Below are 17,170 nucleotides of genomic sequence, written 5' to 3'. Positions count from 1 at the left end.
CGTGTGTATCGTGTTGTATCGTTAATCATGTCAAGGATATCGTTGAGTGTACGGTATCTAGAAATGGGAAACAATAATTGACAATTTTTATCAACTTATCACATGTGTACAAAATGTGTGTGTGTGGTGTACAACGTATTACATGTGTACAAATTGTGTGTGTACGGTGCACAACTTATCACATGTGTACAAATTGTGTGTGTACGGTGCACAACTTAGCACATGTGTACAAATTGTGTGTGTACGGTGCACAACTTACCACATGTGTACAAATTGTGTGTGTACGGTACATGGTAGATAGAGGGTAAAACATTGAAAATCCCAAACAAATAACAAATGATAAGATAGACATTACCATTCCAGAGTTGATATTTTGCAAAGTGTCAGTTGTATTGGTTTGGCCGACAAAACAACGAACTATCCGATATAAATATGATGAAAGGGCATGCCATGCGTCATTTGTTGTCATAGCAATGCCAGATCTAATTCTTAAAATACGTTAATGCTCTTTTACAATTGTTATCATTTAGCTTTACTTTTATGTAGTACATTTCTTAAAAGAAATCGTTAATATACCCTAAAATAGGTGTTCTATCATACGTTTTGTTCTAGGATGACATCACTTGAGCATTAAAAATGCATGTCCATTAGTTCGTGACAAAATGATCCCAACCTTGAAACTGAAGATGTATTTGATTTTTCATTTTCTCTTGTTAGATATTTGTTCTCAAAAAATATTCTAAAACACTCACCATTCAATAATTCATCGACACAGAATAATCCTTGAAGTTACTAGTGTGACCCATTTTCAATGTGAAAGATGAAGTAAAAACACATTCGTTTTGAAATAGTAATAATTTATGAATAAATGAATCACTGATAATTCACTTATATTTTATTTGTACCAAAAATAGTATTGGTCTGAATGTTCATGATGTTAGTAAATGAAGTTAATCCTTAAAATAAAAAAAATCAACATACTTTAATACTTAAGTTCGTGTCGGGGTGTGGAAAAGATCTAATGATTTTCAACTTGAAAATAGTAAACAAAGTCAATTAAAAAAACCCTGAAAGAATGCAATCAGTAACGAGGATAAAACCATTCTTCCATAATGATAAATGAAAATGAAAACATATTTCCTGAATGATAAATCAAAAACAAAACATTCTTGAATAATAAATGAAAATAAAGCCATTTTTCCTACGTGATAAATGAAAAAAAAAAAACAATTCTTTCCAAATTATAAATGAAAATAAATCCACATTTCCTGAATGATAAATGAAAATAAAAAGAAAAACTTCCTAAATGATAGATAAAAATAAAAAAATTCTTCGAAAATGATAATGAAAATTATAAAAAAAAAAAAAAAAAAAAAAATCTTCCAAAATGATAACTGAAAATAAAACAATTCTTCCTGAATAATGAATGAAAATAAAACATTTCTTCCTGAAAGGAAAATGCAGAGAGTGAGACAGAAGACACATCGATGATAAAAGGGAAATGAATAGTGATTCAAAATGTGGACAGAATGAGGAAGTGTACAAAAGATCTGCAAAATACATGGAATTGTATAATGATTGTTGAAATCCTTCAAAATTAGTATCTGCATACTGTAATGTGCAAATCTTTTTTCGCTATCGAAATTTCGGACTGTCTAAATTGCTTCTAATTTGAAACATTTCTACAAGTTTTTCCGTTGATCGTGAAGGTCGATTATCATGTTTTGCGTTTTTCGGGTCATATTTCTTTTCTCATCAGGTTTATCGTTTATCCTATCGTATCTTGCATTTATACAATCCTATCGTGCGTATATCGTGTTAAATCCTTTATCATGTCAAGCTTATCTAGAAAGAAACAGTACTCATTACATGTGAACAAATTGTGCGCATATGGTGCACGGTAAAACTGATCTTTTCAACTGTCATATCAACATTGAGGATCCCAAATAACAAATGATAAGATAAATATTACTATTCCAGAGTTGAGTTCTTGAGTTTAGCCGACAAAACAGCGAAATATCCGATATGGATTGTTTGCTCATTAGTCTAATAGTCCGACCCCCCAAAAAAATTGTTGCGGTGATATTAATTCCGGAAATCAGTTTCCACCCCGCAATAGTTTCGTCAATACGATAAAAGTAAAATAAATGTGGACACCTTGTTGCTGATAAAATAAATATGCCGGCGAAACACCTATGTGTAAGTGATAACAAGGAACGTGCAATAATATTAACAAAAATGTGGAACATGCGAGATTGAAGAACACTGGTCAAAGGGATTGGAATGCCTGAAATATACTACTCAAAATTTGATAAGGATCGTAGACATTTTTCTGTTTAAAAAATTAATAACTGCATAACTGGCAATATTGTGTCCAAGTGAAATCAAAAACGTCTTCAACAAACTTGCACGTGCATTTCATACCATGGGAAATGCGTTTCTCATCACAGTTTATGCTTTTGCTACCATTGCACGATTTTCACTCAGGCATCAGTATCGGATTCTTTCTAAAATTTCAAACTCACTTGAGTGTTTACACTACGTTTATCAACACAATGCTTCCTCAACGAGTAGGGCGTCGCCTGACGACAGAACAACTGGGTATATGTATTGGAATGCTTGACGCTGGCTATTCACAACGTGACGTTGTAAATGCACTAAACGTCAGCCAGAGCGTTGTAAACAGGGCCTGGAACCGACAGCAAACTTTTGGTACAGCAGCACACCGACATGGGGGGGGGTGGTCGTCAGAGGTCAACAACCCAACGGCAAGACTATTTTGTGGCTCTTCAGGCACGACACCATCCCTTCTGGACAGTAACCAGCCTACGTAGCGACCTCCTGAACGCCTCGGGGGTGAATGTGTCCACTCAGACGATACGGAATCGACTTCACAATGCAGGTCTCAACTGGAGATCATGTTTTCGAGTCCGTCCGACTGTTCGACACCGGCGGGAGCGATTGGACTGGGCTGAAGATCATGTCACTTGGACACAGAACGATTGGGTTCGAGTTCTGTTCACCGATGAGTGCAGGTATTGTTTGGACTTTACAGACAGGAGGCACCGAGTGTGGCGACGACAACGTGAACGTTTCCATGATACCAACATCAGTGAACATGACCGTTATGGTGGTGGTTCCATCATGGTCTGGGGTGCAATCAGCAGGGATGGAAGAACAGATCTTCATGTCCTGGAGAGAGGAACAATGACGGGGGTGCGGTACCGGCATGAGATTCTCGATGTTTACGTCAGACCCTACGCTGGTGCTATTGGCCCTGAGTTCATTCTGATGGATGATAACGCCCGTCCTCATCGCGCCAGGGTGGTGGAGCAGTACCTTCAGCAGGAGACAATTGTCCGTATGGATTGGACAGCGCGCTCGCCGGACTTGAACCCGATTAAGCATGCATGAAACATGCTGCAGGTTGCCCTTTCACGATGTAGAGCACAACCCACGACTTTGGCAGAGCTCGGAAACGCCATCGTGGAAGAGTGGAACAACATTCCCATTGGAAACATCCGGGTGCTTATTGACAGCATGCCTCGACGTTATCAAGCCGTCATTGATGCAAGGGGAGGTCATACCCGGTATTGACACTTCATCGACTAAGTGTAATGATGGACTATCCCCAAAAACTGTGTAATTCTTTTTTTGGTTTGCTGTTAACTTTTTGTAATGAAATGCCTTTTGGTGTTGTTATCAAATTTCAAATATTATCAATTTTCAAGCATTCCGTATTGATAAAAGTTCATGCCGTTCAAGAATTTTCATTCAAAACCTGAGTAAACACGTTTCTGAGTCAAATTGATGTATTTTGTTATGTTAGTGGTAAATTACACACATATAACCCAGTGATCCTTATCAAATTTTGAGTAGTATATGATGAAAGGATATGACATGCATCATTTGTTTTGATAACAATGCCATACCATTTCTAAAATTATTGTAAGGCTATTTTACCATTGTTATCATTTAGTTGTTCCATTAAGTATTACATTTCTAAAAAGAAATCACCAATGCACGCCCAAATAGATCTTCTATCCTTTTTGACAATAAAAAGCATTTCCACTAGTTTGTGAACAAAATGGTTTCAACCTTGGGAGATATTTAATTACTGGTTTTCTCTAAGTACATTTTTGTTGTAAAAAACATTCACCATTCATTAATTCAACGACACAGAATAATCCTTGAAGTTGTTAATGTTACCCATTTTCAATGTGAACGATGAAGAAAAAAACACATTGAAGGGGATAACCATTAATTTTAAAATAGTAATAATTTATGAATGAATTATTGAGATTTCACTTATATTTTATTTGTACCAAATAAAATATAATTCTTAATGTTCATGATGTTAGTAAGTGGAGTTAAACTATAAATTCGAGAAATCAACGTTCTTCAGTACTGAATTGCGGGTCGGGGTATGAACAAGATCTACGGATTTCAACTTGAAAAGGGTAAACAAAGTTAATTTCAAAGAAAAATTAAAACTGAAAGAATAAATAAACCATAAATGAAAATAAAACCATATTTCCTGAATGAGAAATTAAAAAAAAAAAAAACATTCCTCCTAAATGATAAAAAAGAATATAAAACAATTCTTCTTAGATGATGAATGAAATAAAACAATTCTTTCTGAAAGGAAAACATAGAGCGTGAGACAGTAGACACATCGATAATAAAAGGGAAATGGATGGTGATTCAAAATGTGGTCAGAATAAGAAGATGTACAGCAGATCTAAAATATTACATGAAATTAAATTTGATTATATTTTAATTCATTGTTTTATTTTCATTATAATTTGCTTTTTAAAATTCCACGAAATACTTAGGGCCGATAACACAATGTTTGGGCCGATAAGATTATCAGCGTGTCTGACAGAGAAACAAGTTTTCAAGAGCTCTGTCATTCTTTTGCATTTTCGCTTGATGTTTACTGTTTTGTTCTATGCTTGACGTTATGTTTAGCGTCATTCTGTTATGACGTCACGATCGAAAGTGTTCCGTCTTGTTGATGCTCATTTAACATTCTCAAACCTCGGTGTTTTTCTTTGTTTAAAATTCAATGATTTCAAGACATTCAATATAATAAAACAAACATTTTATGCAGTTGAGAATAACATTGAAAATTTCCACCTCTCGAGAAACCATTGTCAACCGAGGCTGCTGAGCATCGATTGTCAAGTTCTTTAGGAGAAAATTCTAAATGCTACTTTCAACTGCATGCATTATTTACATATTATTCTATAATACGCGTACACAAATGATGCATGAATATATCAATTCCATCTCCACTCACTTGTCTTTAAATGGATTTTTCAGTAAAAAGTTTTGCATAGCACTTACAAGTTTAGTGTTATATTGTTATATCGGATTTCAAACATTTCGGTAGAGCATCACTGAAAAGACATTATTTGTCGAAATGTGCATCTGGTGCATCAAAAGAGAGATAGAGAGAGACAGAGACAGAGAGACAGAGAGAGACAGAGAGAGACAGAGAGAGAGACAAACAGACAGACATACAGAGACAGAGAGAGAGAGACAGAGATACACAGAGAGAGAGAGAGAGAGAGAGAGAGAGAGAGAGAGATACAGAGAGATGTATAGATATATAGAGATATCGAGCATTTAACATTCAAACCATTAGAAAGTGAAATTAAAAATATATTCTAAATGTCACGAGTGTTCCAGACGTTATATTTATATCTTTATCGCTATTCAATTATCAAAATGCACAATTATTTATTTGTACACTTTTCAATTCTACAATTATTTACCTCTACAATTATTTACTTGTACAATTTTTTACCTGTACACTTATTTACCTATAGACGTTTTACATGTGCAATTATTTAACAGCATAATTGTTACTTATATGACTTTTATTTACCTGCACAAGTTTTACATGTGCGACTATTTAATTGTACAATTACTTAACTGTACAATTGTTTTACTGTACAATCATTTACCTGTACAGTTATTTAACTGTAGTAGTATTTACCTGTACAATTATCTAATTGTACAATTATTTAACTGTACAATCATTTACATTTACATTGATTTACCTGTACAATTATTTACTTATAAAGTTTATGAATTTGAACAGATTTTTCCTATCATTCTAAATGAGTTATTTATTTCACAAAAGCATTTTCTGCTACCTTTCAGGGTATAAATATTCTCGTTCTCCAGGGGTCTGCGTTTGTGCTATTCTGAATCTCTTAATTTGGTGTTTGTTTTTAAAGAATTGTGACATTGATCACAATTCTATAAATTCACTCTTTCACATTCTGAATCACGTTAAGGTTTGGTTTGATAAAGAATATCCCTTTGCAATGAGCCAGAGTGTCATGTCTTGGTCATGATTTATGGTATTCAATCTACAGCTGGTGACGTTTCTGTATCAGGGAAACATTTTCGAATGGAGATAAAACAAGATTCAAATAAATACATCAAGGAAACCTAACATCATAAACATGCGCGGATACATCTCCAGCATTTCGTTTTAATGCTCGCAGCTACAAAATCGTGACAAAACGGCTTATTAAAGTTAAATGATTGATTTCGAAATCCCTCGCAAAAGTTAGAAAAGACTCCGAAACAGGATATAATACTGAGAGGTCTATTTATTTCAGAAACATATTTCACAATTTTTTCTTCAATAAACTACATTTCTTCAATAACCTTTGCCTTCATTTCAAAATAAATCCATACAATGAATAATTGCTACAGTTACACGTAGTTGATAAGGCGTGGCTTCAAACCATAGTATATCCCCAGGTTATTTATATCCTATACACTTCTATCCAACTCTGTGAGATTTCTATTGCAGCTGAAAACAGAATGTATATCAGATGTTTTCTCCCATACCGATACAGCTGCAAAAAAAAAAAAAGAAAAATAGGAGGAATTATGTCATAGCACTAATTGTTGTGCTAATAATCATCATCGGCATACTGTCATCCATTCTCATTCTACAGAACGTGGAACAGGAACATGGGGAACAAGGTATCACAATTTTGCATGTAAAGCGTTTTATATATACTATACACAAAACGATGCATCTTTCCCAGAACTGTATTTGTAATATTTCCATTACAATCTCATTTTACTTATTGGAAATTCCAAAATAAGTACCCAACAATTAAACCTCAACAAATGTGAAATATGTTTCTAAACATGTATTGTGTATGATTTATTGAACTTCCTTTACCTACTTATGTTATATTCCTTTCAACGAAACATAAGAAAGAAAGCATTGACCATAAACAGCAAACGTTAGATGTAATTTTGTCGTACTATTACCCATCTGCAGAGTACACTTACCCCCAAAATTCACGAAACATGTTCCATAATTATTTAGGCTGAATAGTGTACTTCTGTACTATCCCTTTATTCCTTACAGTTGAAAAAGAATTCTAAAAAATCTCTTTTTTTTATTAATTACTATTTCATAAGTCTTTTGGTAAACTTCGAGTGAAGTTTATATGTTTATTGGTTACCTTATAATGAAAGTTAACAGTAAATGAATGCGTAGTGTACAAAGATTCATAGAGCGATAGGTAAACAATGCCTCAACAGTTATGAAATTAAACGTGAGAACATTTTCCCACTTAATTGCTTATCCGAAAATTAGGCCAACCGTTTTACGGATAGCATTTATCTACATTTGAACCTCAGTAAGCGGGTTATCTCAAGTTCAATGGTGGTAAAGGCACATATTTAGTTTTTGCAATTCCAAAGAGGATGCATGGTATTAAAATCCCTTGTACAAACGTTGTGTCTAAAGATGACATACAGACGAACGAAGGAGTAGACACGGTCCACAATTCGATTATTAGTTATCACTCATAACGTACAATATTTAATCATAGCATATATAAGATATGATGTTAAATGCATTTATTAACTGATAACATTAATGATTGGTAAAACACAGATCTAAAAGGGTTTTGCAGCTTTTTATCAATAAACTGGGGTGAAAGACAAAGAATGCTTTTAAGTAGTTTTTAATGTTTGTATTTTTCAGTTTATTGACTTATTTATTTGGCTATCAGCTTGATTAAATATTATATATTTAGTAGGTCGAACAACTCAAACACAGTTGGTTTGCCCTAACAAGCCTTTCCGTACTATTGACATCAAACCACGAGTCACTAGTGGTAAGTCAAACTAAAAGTCCAATTGATCTATTTATATCATCAATATCAACATGAACTATATTCGTGTAAAGCAACGCAAAAATTAGATTATTTGTACTTTATAGAATGCATTATATTTTTTAAATTATTTATCTTACATAACTAGAGCAATATGAATTTCCAGATTTTGCATTTTTGGCAGGAACTTATCATCAGAGATACCTGATTTGTTTCCCTTATAATTATGACGATGATGCAAACACAGGCAAGTCGGTGTACATTGTGGCGGAGAGAGATTTTGAGCTTAATATTTTTAACAAAGCCTTAGACTCAACTTCCACTTACATTGAAGTTAAAACGCAGATGGCAAATGTCAAAAAGATAAATGTTCAATATACGATGATGTTGTCGTATTTCAAGATAGAAGAAAAAGCTATACTTATTGAGACCACAATCGACGCTTCTGTAATTATTATTGATAATGACAAATTATCTTCGGACAGCACCATGGTTTTGCCAATGAAACATTTATCCGATGCCTATATAATATCAACTGTTAGTAGTTTCAATCCAAAATTGGACCGTGTTCAGTTTGCAATAGCCGCCTTAAATAACTCAACAGAAGTTAGAATTATGTTCCGAATTGAACCAAATTTACCACTTACTGTTGATGGGATTGAGTATGAAAATGGTAGTGAAATGGTTATTTATTTGAATGAACTTCAGACTTATCAGATCAGGCATAATGCTGATTTATCTGGAACATTCATAAAAGCGTCGTCTCGTGTTGCTGTGTTTTCAGGGAACGCATGTGCAAAAATAGCTTTTAAAAACAGAAAGGACTCTGGAGCCTGTAGTAATCTTGTTGAACAAATCCCACCAGTTGAAAGATTGGATAATACGTATATTGTCCCGTCAAACACAAACAGGTATGGAACAATTCTGAAAGTTGTGTCGCCTTTTAAAAGCAGGGTGACATATCATGTTGGCAATAAGAAAACTACAGCGTCTCTAGTTCCACAAGGATACTTTGAATTCTCAATCACTGAAAACCAAGTTGCAGTTATTGAATCAGAACGACCCGTTCTTTTAACCAGTTTTGCCGCTGGATCAGACACGTCAGGCGATCCTTATATGATAACCATACCCGGGGTAACGCAGTACCTTAACAAATATACAGTTGTTACTCCTAGCAATTTTACAAGTAATTATGTTGCTTTAATAATTGACGAAAGTTCGTTACCGCACCTTACCCTAAACAAAAGAGGCTTAAATGAGTATATGAGAACATTTAATACCCCTGTGACAGTGAGGAAAGTTCGGTACATTGTTTTGGTGGTACATGTATCGGATGGCGCTATTAACGTCAAGACGACTAACAACGCAGTCTTTGGCTTGCTGGTATATGGTCATAGAAAGAACGACGGTCATGGATTTGCAGGAAATGTCGTGCTACCGGACGTATGTGTCCCATGATCACCACAGATAATGGATATATGTCGATTTCTTCAACATGTTGATTAAACCATGAAAATATCATATATAAATACATTGTATAAGAAAAAACATATATCCATTCTGTATCGCCTTTGTCGTACCATGTACTGTGCCCAAAATATGTCAATACATACTTTATTTGATTTCCTTTTACCTGAATGAAATTAGTATTACTGTATATTATACACTGTTGTTGATATCAAAGGCAACGTTAGGGTACGATATGACGTGTAAAGAGGAGAAAGGAACAACTATGTGTATCATGTTTGATATATCACACAGAATCCCAGGTGCTAAATATATAGTTATGAATATAGTTTACTTCCACGTGGAGAATTTGAAACTATCAATAACATCAGTAAGAAACATTAAAGGAAGTGAACATGTTAAAAATATATGTTCCGTAATAAACTTAGAAGACCTCCTGCAACTAAATAGTTTGGCCTGAATTTAATTTGCTTGTTTCTATTACGAGATTTGATCAATTAAACACTCTAAGTTGAAGGTTTATGGAGGTCATCCATTATTTCCCAGTATGCATCTGTGCTCTGACGTAGATGAGACACATTGCTGTTGTTGACTGGGTCACTATTATACAGCAGAAATTTATTGGATTCATATTAGAATTGATGGATAAGGTTTTGGAGCAAAAAGAATTGAAATCAAATCTAATTACAATGCATTAAGATAAAAAAGAAAACACTCCCACAAAATATATCCAGTTCCTCCAACTTCTGAACTTACTCAGAAGCACTATAGTACTGTTATATTTCAAGATTCCAAATTAATTAATTTGATTAGATTTTAAAGTATTTGGAGATAATTAAGGTGACTGTGTCATAAAAGTACTGCAATATAGGCATACAATTGATATATTTTACAATAATTGATGTATATGGACCAGAGATGAATTTCGGAGATGCAATTTACAGTTATATTATTTATTTACACTAATAAAAATTACTTATTCTGAATCTGTATCAAAATCTAAGGTTTCAAGAAATTCTTTCTAATTGCAGTGATTTTAAGAAATGCTCCCATAATTTATGTCACAACAAATGAGGATAAAACTACTCTGATTTTCCCCCCAAGAGGCTGACCGCGTCTGACCTACAAAATGTAGTTGATAAACTGTCTGTAGACCATAAAACTTGATAACATGCCTGCAACAGAATTGTTACTGTATTCTATCACGTGTGTGTGTAATTGGAAATACCATGTTATGTTTAGATTTTAATACATGTGAATACAGAAGGTATTTTCATTTTCGTGTTTTTCTTACTTGTTAAACAAGTTGTTATCCAAGTCCTCTGAGACCCTTCCTCTCTGGATTCATAAATCCATGGATAAATGTAAGCTGTATCAATTATAACAGGACTTAGACACACCATGTCAAAATATGGGTGTAGAGAATTGCTTTTTATGTGTATATCCATGTAATCTGACACAAAATGTTCAAACTCATGACAAGAAAGACACCCTTGAATATACATAATTCCTCTCTCATTAAAATAAATTGCTGGTAAAGAAGAATTATTCTGAGAAACAATTTCTTCCTCTGTAACATCAGGTTCAAACTGATATCCCATATTTAATTCACTTTCTGCTGATGACATTTTAACGTTGATGCTTACAATGTACCAAAAATACACAATGTGTCCAACTGACATCAGCATCAGTGCTGCCCTCTAGTGGATGCTAAGAGATAACCCAGCTGGGAGGTAATATTTTTTTCAATATGGTAGCTCCCAAGGATTGAAAAGATTCGTTAATCTTTATGAAATATCACCCTACTAAAGAAAGCTACACCTTATTGATTTTCAGAATTCATTATATACATCAAAATGACAAATTTAAACCCTTTCTCACATTTTCATGTTCACTTCCTTTAACCACTTGACTAGTGCTCCTCATACCATAGTCTACGTTAGTCTACCTCTTCAAACACAATAAGGTAGGTTATACAGACAATTGTCCGTCATTGCTGTGTAGATTTAAATGTAAGAAGAGTTTTGTTTCTTGGTTGATATGAATTTTTTTCTTAATCAGATATCGCATGCAATTAGATATTTATTCACGGTCAACCGGGTAAAGATAGACCCAGGGTATATACTAGGCCATAACGGAATAATTTTTTTTTTCAAATGTACATATAGCATTGTCATAACATGTTATGAAATGTAGATATCAGTGTTATTTGTAAATAATTTTTGAAATATGGATATATCATGGAGATGAAATTATTTTGGTAAATATTCTTTGAAATGTAAGCATAGCATTGTCATAAGATTGTTTTGGTACATATTTCATGAAATGTAAGCATAGCATTGTCACAACATTGTTTTGATGAATATTTTATGAAATATAGATATCAGTGTTATTTGTAAATAATAATTGAAATATGGATATATCATTGACATGACATTGTTTGTTTTTTTTTAAATATTCTATGAAATGTAAGTACAATATCGTAATAAAAGTGTTTTTGTTAATATTTGATGAATTGTAGTTAAAATTGTTTTTGTAAGTATGTTATCAATTGTAGTTAAAAGTGTTTTGGTAAACATTTTATGAAATGTAAATACATCATCGTCACAACAGTGTTTTGGTAAATATTCTATGAATTGTAGTTAAAAGGGTTTCGGTAAATATATTATGAAATGTAAATATATCATTGTCACAACGGTAGTTTGTGGTTGACAAGCGGTTTCTTTTTCTTTTTGCTTTCTGTGGGTTTTTTAAAAAATATTTTGAATGACATTTTTTCTGCATGTATGCCATACCATATAAACTTGTTGACTTGAAAGTGATATCTCTAACATGCATTATATTGTAACACGGAAGGTTGCTTTTGTACACCAAAGAAAACTTGTTTGATATGATCTCCTCTTTGATTGTATTTCTTATATATATTGCCATTTCAATAAATACCGATTCACACTTCACTGTCGCAAATTCTATGGTCGTTATAACGATCTAGTTCGTGAATACAACCTCGCATTGGATCAAATGCTGTCTGACGTGTTTCATACCGATTGTTAAGCCGTTCTAGACACACTGATTTGACTGCGGATAACTCCGTTTACCTGATCAGGATACGGGGCTCACGGCGGGTGTAACCGGTCAACAGGGCATGCTTACTCCTCCTAGGCACCTGATCCCACCTCTGGTGTGTCCAGGAGTCCTTGTTTGCCCAATTATCTATTTTGTATTGCTTGTAGGAGTTATGAGATTGATCACTGTTCGTTATCTTCACCTCACATGATTAGCGGTTTTCATTAGTACGCATTATTTTGTCGTTGTTAAAGGGATATGAAATTTATAAATGCATTAGGCTTACAAAACAAATAAAATTCTGAGTTAGGTGTATGACATAATACGATATCATTGGTAAATACTATCTTTTTTAACAACAAATTATGTTTTAGACATAAAATTCTTCCTGTACGTTATTGTGTTTATGCAACCCGCATAAGTTCGCACTCTTTCACGAGCTGAAGGAGGACGTCATCTGATAATTGGTAATATAAATTAAACGTCAAACCAACTCAACATTTTAGAAAAACCTTATATATGATAGTCAGATGGGTTAACAGGAACTTTTCAAATGTATCCTATATATCCGGGTTCTTTTTATTTTTGCTATTGAGTAGAAATCTCCATAATTCTGAATTAGTTGAATAATCACTTGTGCAATAATACACTATTGGGTTTTCTCTGGGTATTGACAGAAGAATCTTTCGGATAAGAGAGATCAATGATTATTCTGCACTTTCCTGGCGCAGACTCCGGAGCAAAGCGTAAAAGGTATGATACAATTAATGCAAAGGATGGGCATCGAAAACAAGCATTGTCATTATTGTTTGGAATCCTTTAAATGTGAGATCCTTATGTTATAAAACTGAACTATGGTTGTATGTTGTGGCAGAGATAGGAGTTGGATTGCAACCGATGGAAAATATATGTTTTATCTCATTTACGAAATTAGACCCTATGTCTGCGCTGTACCCATTGTATTTCCTATTTAGTACGTCTTGTTTTACTGGAGTTGCTAACTCTGAGTTTCGTATCTATTTGGGATGGGAATGAGCAATCATATTCTTGCCGTTGTCCCCTGCACGATTGACAAGAGTACGAAAAGTAGCATGAGTTGTGTCTGCACCTTTCCCTTGATTGAATGCGAAGCAAATTCGGACTCTTCCCATTTCTTCTCCATGAAAGGGCTTCCCAGAATTTAGTTTCAATGTCATAGCAATATATTTCCTTCTTCATTCCCCTATGGACTTTTGTCATAGAAAACAAAATTATTCCTTCCGTTTTCTAAAGGACTCGTCATAAGTCCATCATGCAGCATCGCAATGCAGACTGTTTCTAATGAAACTCGTATACTTGAGTAGATTGGGGGCTTCTAATGGATGATGTTGAACTTTACTACTGATGAATAAGTGACATGAACGTTTTTGCACTGTACATTGATCACCTACAGAGCAGGGGACGATCATTTTGGTGGGGCATGATTTCTGTACGCAATTTTCTTTTAATTTTAGTTGATACTGTTGCACCAAGAGACAGTTTTCTGTAAAAAACTGACTGGGAGTTGTGGCGTGCTACTTTGATTTAGCTAATTGGGGGTCAGAGTTGGTAACAGAAAAAAATTATTGTGTTTCTATTAACAGAATGTGTGCCTACTGGCTCACGTTCTTTGGAGATTAACAGTTGTGAGATAACGGATAATATTGTGTTCAATGACTCATGATCTAATTGGGATGATATATGTTCTCTGTGACGGTGTCTCATTAGTTTCTCTCTCAATGTTTGATGGAGGTGCTGATACATCAGATGAGGTTGCCCTTTGCGAGTTTACAATCTTGAAGTCCATGTTTACCTTGGAATACGTGGATTAGCGTATGTAATATACAGATATCATATGACAGAAATGTATGAAAGATATTTATACATATATATCTTCCATATCACGTGACATAATTATCCGGGTGAATATTTATTTCGTCTGCTTAATCATGACAACAAGATGTTCATCATCCTCGAGATTTCGGCTTTTAAACGACGATGACTTCATAGAAGCTACTGAAAATAAGAAAACATTGATGAAAACAGCCAGTCATCTTAAATTACTCACGAGAGAAAATCATGTGATTCAGTCAACAATCCCTCGCCCAAATGTCCAGTGAACTTGATATATATTTTTCTAATTTTATGGCATCTCTACATTTCTACTAGTAAATGCTTCGTTCTCCCTCTTCCAACATCTACATCTGTCTTTAATGTAACAAGTGCCTCCAATATAGTTTTGGCCATTTGGAAACAAAAGTAAAATACATGTCTATGTTCACTAACAAAAACCACTCTGAATCTCAGTGTACACACTCGTTGTTAAATAACTGTGTATTTAATATTAGTGTCAACGCTCCTTTGAAAAAAAACTCGTGCGATTTTGATTATACTTAACTGATACTTGGTAGAAGATCAGATGATTCCGCGCTCAATTAAAATAGTTTCCAACACATGTAGGCCAAATGATGTCATGCGTCAGCCCGATATTGATTTAGGTCGAAAGTATAAAATGTATTACGTGTCAGTTTAATATTTCCTATACTTAAAGTTATTGATATTAAGGTTTATATCTAAATTTTTATATGCATGATTAATGAATCAGTAAAATTACAAGTACTATTTTGTGTGTGTGTAGGCATGTTAGTTATCTACAGTTGTTTTTATTCAAAGAGGAATAACTCTAATACTATTCACTCAATCATTAATCGGTTGAATTTCTGTCAGCAACGTAGTTGCCAAAATTAAGGTCGTAGAATCCGATCCTAGGGTCAGTTTTAATCTATAGTGAAAATTTAATCAATTTGAATATTCTCAAAATGGCGTCTCTGGGTACAACCCTCGGCATTGTAAAATGCCTTATATTTCATGGCTATTCATAAGCGACTCTTATATTGTATACCATAAATGTTCATTAACTATACAAATAATGTGAATAAAATCACTTGATCAGCAGATGATTAAATGAATGTACACGTAATGCTTTAGAGCCACTAAATTTCGTTGGACACATTTTCTCGGGAGTTCATGGCTACCATTATCAACGAAGTTGAAACCAAAACGAAGAACACATCATATATAATTTGTCAACACACAGAAACCATATCACAAACTAACCCATCAACGAAACTAAGAAATCTTGAATTTGAAGGATTCAACAGTGTACCAAGCATCCTGAAGCTTTAAGGTACTTGAATGAGTTTTAAGTGAAAAACTGAATGAAGTAGCCAATCACTTAGCAAAAAAAATCTACAGACCCTGAAACGTACTGTTAAACCTCCAAAGCGTTTATTTCCGTTCCGTACAGACCGTTCGCTGTCCTGTGCAAACCTTTCATAGTTCCGTGCAAACAGTTCATTGTCCTGTGTAAACCTTTCACCGCCCCATGCAAACCGTTCACTGTCCTGTGCAAACCATTCATAGTTCCTTGCAAACTGTTCACTGTCCTGTGCAAACCGTTCAGTGTTCAACGCAAACCGTTTCGGGCAAGAATCATTCCGTAAATGATCACGCCACGTCCATAGAAACGTGCAGACCGTTCACACCACGCCCTTAGAAACGTACAGGTCGTTCAGATCGTTCAATTCATTTCAGTAAGGGATTTAAGACAGGTAGTCATTATTGGGAATTCGAGCAATTATTTCATAAGTTCTCTAAGACGGACTTTCAACAGTGAAAATTTGGAAATAATCGAAACAAAAGTTATTTGAAAAACCTCAGACAGGGCGCAATTTGATACATTCATAGCCCACGAAATCATTATAACACCAATGGTAGTGTCCAGGAAGTATAGAGGGATGCCATCTATCTGCCCTCGTTAGTTTTTATTATGATTTTCTTTTTGTATATAGGAATAATTTGTCTTGTTACACTTACTTGAAGTAAAATTTTTAAAATGAATATATTTCCATACAAAATTGTTTTTCTGAAATTTCTGCATAATGCAAAAACCAACCTGTGTATAACGTAAATAAAATACTTATATTTACGCAAATTTTCAGGTGCTTTTTTCATAATAGAAGTCAGTTAATCTCGGTATTTGAATTTGATATTTGTACAGATGGTATGGAAATCGGAGGGAGGAATTGAAATATGACAACGAGGTGTTTATAAGTTTTTTCGCTCAGAAATGAATACAGTTTTCTATAGGTTTATAAATATACAACGATCTAATCAAAATTAGATGTTAGATCCGCTCGCATATACTTGAATACATAACGGAACAATCTATTGATCGTAACTGTAATTAGTCATTTGTTTTATTGATTTATATGTTTCTGAATTTATTTCAATCATATTTTGATTGTTTCTTTTTGTTTTTTATATTGCTATTTCTTATCCAACGTAAGAACTCCTTATCGACTGGCTAATACGATGTTTTGCTGCACTCTCTCCCCATCATAGATCATGTTTTAGTCTTGCTGGTTTCTTTTACATGTGTCTTTGAGAAGAGGCCT

At 34.0% G+C, this 17,170-nt stretch overlaps 2 protein-coding genes across 2 annotated transcripts in view; both read left to right on the top strand.

The window, feature by feature from the left end:
* Positions 1-17,170, top strand: part of LOC125662394 (uncharacterized) — a 1,158,266-nt gene that overhangs the window by 687,680 nt on the left and 453,416 nt on the right. The window lies entirely within an intron of this gene.
* Positions 6,775-10,574, top strand: LOC130049084 (IgGFc-binding protein-like). The gene is made up of 3 exons (XM_056146180.1): positions 6,775-7,011; positions 8,085-8,165; positions 8,347-10,574. Exons 1-3 carry the CDS (start codon positions 6,858-6,860, stop codon positions 9,618-9,620), a joined length of 1,509 nt encoding a protein of 502 aa, XP_056002155.1. The 5' UTR covers positions 6,775-6,857; the 3' UTR covers positions 9,621-10,574.

This window comes from Ostrea edulis, chromosome 8, assembly GCF_947568905.1.
Source record: "Ostrea edulis chromosome 8, xbOstEdul1.1, whole genome shotgun sequence".
NCBI classification, from domain to species: Eukaryota; Metazoa; Mollusca; class Bivalvia; order Ostreida; family Ostreidae; genus Ostrea; species Ostrea edulis.
The sequence above is the reverse complement of the archived record's forward strand: the minus strand, read 5'-3'. Positions and strand labels throughout refer to the sequence as shown.